This window comes from Bidens hawaiensis, unplaced genomic scaffold (genome assembly GCF_021521415.1).
Source record: "Bidens hawaiensis isolate Kalapana, Puna unplaced genomic scaffold, B.hawaiensis_p1.1 tig00006365_1, whole genome shotgun sequence".
NCBI classification, from domain to species: domain Eukaryota; kingdom Viridiplantae; phylum Streptophyta; class Magnoliopsida; order Asterales; family Asteraceae; genus Bidens; species Bidens hawaiensis.
This window is the reverse complement of record NW_027491425.1, coordinates 1,115,828-1,119,706: the sequence shown is the minus strand read 5'-3', so window position 1 is coordinate 1,119,706 and position 3,879 is coordinate 1,115,828. Positions and strand designations below refer to the sequence as shown.

General features: G+C 47.4%; 1 protein-coding gene across 1 annotated transcript; it reads left to right on the top strand.

Moving 5' to 3' along the window:
* Positions 1-2,606: 2,606 nt before the first annotated feature.
* On the top strand, positions 2,607-3,621 carry LOC143632160 (uncharacterized). Its single transcript, XM_077100736.1, has 4 exons — positions 2,607-2,642; positions 2,785-3,013; positions 3,062-3,426; positions 3,526-3,621. Exons 1-4 carry the CDS (start codon positions 2,607-2,609, stop codon positions 3,619-3,621), a joined length of 726 nt encoding a protein of 241 aa, XP_076956851.1.
* Positions 3,622-3,879: the final 258 nt, after the last annotated feature.

The following is a 3,879-nucleotide window of genomic DNA, read 5'->3' as shown; positions in this document are numbered from 1 at the left end:
GTTCCGGTTTGACGACGGCATGTTATCCTTTCCGCCTAACCGAGGGTGCGAGCCGGATGAGATGTCAAAGTTTACCCTTGACTGCCAAATGCCTAGCTTCCTCTTTTTGTTTAATCGGGCGGTAAGGACATTGTTTTCTCTTGTTTTCTGGGTGTAGAGGTTTGTGCTCTGGGGAAGATCTCTACCCAGTTGCTTTTCCGTTTCCGCAAAGCGTTTAGCTGCTGTCATGATGGCATCCCATGTGGATGGCATGCCATCTATACCCGTTAAGGTGCGGATGAGCTCTGGGTCGTTCGCGCCCTGGATGAAAGCAGCGCGAACAAAATCTTCGCTAATATTACCCAGACTTAGCTTCTTTGAGTTGAAGCGAGTGATGAAGTCTGGCAAAGATTCATCTTCCTCTCGAATGCAATTGAGGATTGTCCATTGCTCTTCGGTATACTTTCTTTGTTGGCTAAACTTCTGTTGGAAGTCTGCCCAATCATAGATGTGGTGGACCGGTAGACGGTCAAACCACGCTCTAGCTGCTCCAACCAACGTCATCTGGAACATATAACACCACGTGGGTTCCATCCAGTTGCTGACGGTTGCCCCCGCTATGAATCTGTTCAAATGATCATCTGGGTCGGATATACCATCATAGGTGCCGATGTTGGACATCTGTTTAGCACTTCTTGGGGCGATTGCTTCCGCAATGTCCCTTGCAAACTTGGAGGTTCCCGCATTTGCAGCGGTTGGTCTGAAGGTTTTAGAGAAGTCACGTGGGTTTCCATCCGCGTTTTTTGGTTTGAAGGTTTCTCCAAAATTCCTTCTTGGTTGGAAGTCCGTATCCTTACGCTTCCCTTTCGCCTTATGGCGAGGGTTTACGTCGGTGTCGGATTCCTCCGAATCATCGTCCAAGTACTCGCACTCATTGCTCATGTTGAGCTGTTGTCGAGTGCTTCCGAATTCGTCAGCCTGTTGGAGTGAACGTAAGCGTTCATCCAACTCAGCTTGGAATTCCCTTTGACGTTTTTCCGCCCACGCTTTAACTTGTTCAAGTGTTTGGCGGGGGGGCCTCGTCTGTTGTCTTTCCTCCTGGGTATCAATGAATCCCAAGGGAGGATTGTTTACTGCACTTGCCCCGGCTCGGGTAACCGGGGTAGTGTTCATAAAATTTACTGCACTTGCCCCGGCTTGAGTAACCGGGGTAGTGTTCGTAAAATTTGTGTGCTCGCCGGTGTTCCTCCCAGTAGCTGGGGTTGTGATTACCGGGATTTCTTGGTCAATCGCTGGCTTTGGCAACGGAGTAACCTTAACCATCTTTCCAGAAGTTTGAAAAAACTGAATAAATTAGTTCTAGCTTTTATGCACGGATGGCGCCAATGAAGAAACACTAATCGACCCCTGGCAGATTACGGATAATCTGGGAGTTAAATAGATGTTTCCCACGAGGGTTAGTTCCGGCAAAGATGGTTGTTCTTCTGATGACCTGCAAAACAGACACCGTGAGCTCGTCACTGAGAAGGGGGGGTACCTCCTTGTGACCACCCTCCGGCATGGGAATCAGACTAGATTGCTCTTGAATATAAGTGTATATTAAGAGAAATGACTAGAGCAGATATCAGATAATATATGAAGATATAAGATGATGATACCGTTCCAAGGTGTTGGAGTATTTATAGCCGAAGGTAGGTTTCCAAGCAGGTACAGCCGGCTGAATAGTATTCCTGTTCTGCCAACTGTGGGCTACGCACGTGCCATGCTGGTGGTTGGTGGGTAGGCAGCGGCTGATAGTGACCAGGCCGGCTGTGTACTATTCCTGTTCCACCAACTGCAGGCTATGCACGTCCTCCGACAGGTTGGTGAGTAGGCAGCGGCTGATAGTGACATACAGTACAAGAGCGTGCTGCTCGTCATACTGTTGTCAGTGAGCTGTCGTATCTTTGGTCAGATCTTTTGTCCATACCTCGTCAGGTACAGTACAAAAGATCCTCCATTATCGTACGGACTGGCTCATTTGTGCGGGAGTGTTCCCGGCTTTGTGCGGGAGTGTTCCCGGCTTGCTCACTCCTTCTTCAGGTGACATTACTGCGTGTAGCCTTGCTGCGCGGGTAGCCTTCCCTGATGGCTAGTATCCGTTGCTGCGGGAACAGGCGGAGTACGTCGACCATTGGGAGGCTTTTCCTGCGGGAACAGCTTGCGTACTGCGCGTAAGGACGTCACGTCTCTGAGCATGGTGGGTCCTGCGGATCCAGTTGGTTTCTGCGCAGACGTCTCTTCAAGGTGAGTCTTGCGAGTTTAGCCTTTGCGCAGAGTCCCTGTTGAAGGTGAGTCTTGCGGGTTCAATTGCGCAGACGTCCCTCTTTGAGGTGAGTCTTGCGGGTCCAACTGGGCTCTGCTGGGACCTACCTCTTCAATCCTCTAATTTCCTATACTGGAAGAACCAAGTTCACCCTCTTCTTTCATATCTCAACCTCCTCAAATACGTAGATGGTTCCGTCACTGCTCCGCCACCAACCATCACTGACGATGGAAAAGAGCTCCCCAATCCGGCTATGCTAATGTGGCAGGAGGCTGACCAACGAGTTTGTTTACTCTTTCAATCCTCTCTAACAAAGGAAGCCATGGATGAAACAATAGGTCACACCACCGCTCGTGAGGTGTGGCAAGCCCTCGAAACAGCCTACAGCCATAACTCTCCTGAACGAATGCACACGCTTCAAGACTCCCTTCGCCAATTGCAAAAAGGGAAATTCAATAGTTTCCGATTATAGTCAGAAATTTCGATCCCTATGTGACCAGCTCGCTGCTATTGGTTATCCGGTTAGTGATAATGACAAACAACATTGGTTTCTTTGTGGACTCGGTTTCGCCTTTGAAGGTTTTTCCACTGCTCAACGAGCCGTGCTTCCGTATCCACCTTTTCGTGATCTACTTGCTTATGCGGAAAACCACGAAATATTTCTCCAAACTCTAAATGGCACTCAACCACCACATGCTGCCTTTTCTGCTCACTCACACAAACAAAACGGTAACCCCAAATAGTACCGTAACTCAGGTAATCGTGGTCGGTTTCGAGGCTCATTTTTCGGCCGTGGTCGTTCCACAGCTTTGAGACGCACACCACACTGTCAACTATGCAGCAAAGAAGGCCATTATGCAAATGCTTGCCCAAATCTAGCAACTTATGCTCAACGTGCCACTCATCTCGATGCCAATCTTGCACAAGCTTTCCTAGCTCAGTGCAATATCGCACAAACTACACCAGATTGGACTGCTGACTCGGGTTCCACCACCCATATGCTTCGCACCCCGGCAAGTCTTGAAGGCCCTTTTGCTGACCCTGGTAACACCTTTGTCACATTTGGTAACGGTCAATCATTACCCGTAACCCATATTGGGAAAACAAAAATTAATAATGATTTACCTTTGCAAAATGTTATCGTTGTTCCAAATCTCACAAAAAATCTACCGTCTATCAGTAGATTAACAAATGACTCACCGACTGATGTTTTATTTTCTAACACTTTCTTTCACATTTAGGACCAAAAAACAGCAACGGTTCTTGCTAGAGGCACATGTGAAAATGGGTTCTACGTTCTCTCTCAAGGCCAAAAGTCATTAGTTGCGGCTCTTTAACACATCTCATCTTCGTGCATCGTTTGATAAATGGCATAGTCGCTTAGGACATGCCTCTTTTGATATTGTTTATGTTTTGAATAAACTTGGGCATGTTTTTGTTACATCTTTATTACCTAAACCAGGAATATGTTCATCATGCCAATTATCTAAAGCACATCGTTTATCTTTCGTTGAAAATTCTAAGCGAGCACTACATGTTTTGAATTTAATTCATTGTGATCTTTGGGGTTCCGCACCAATATTATCTACTGATGG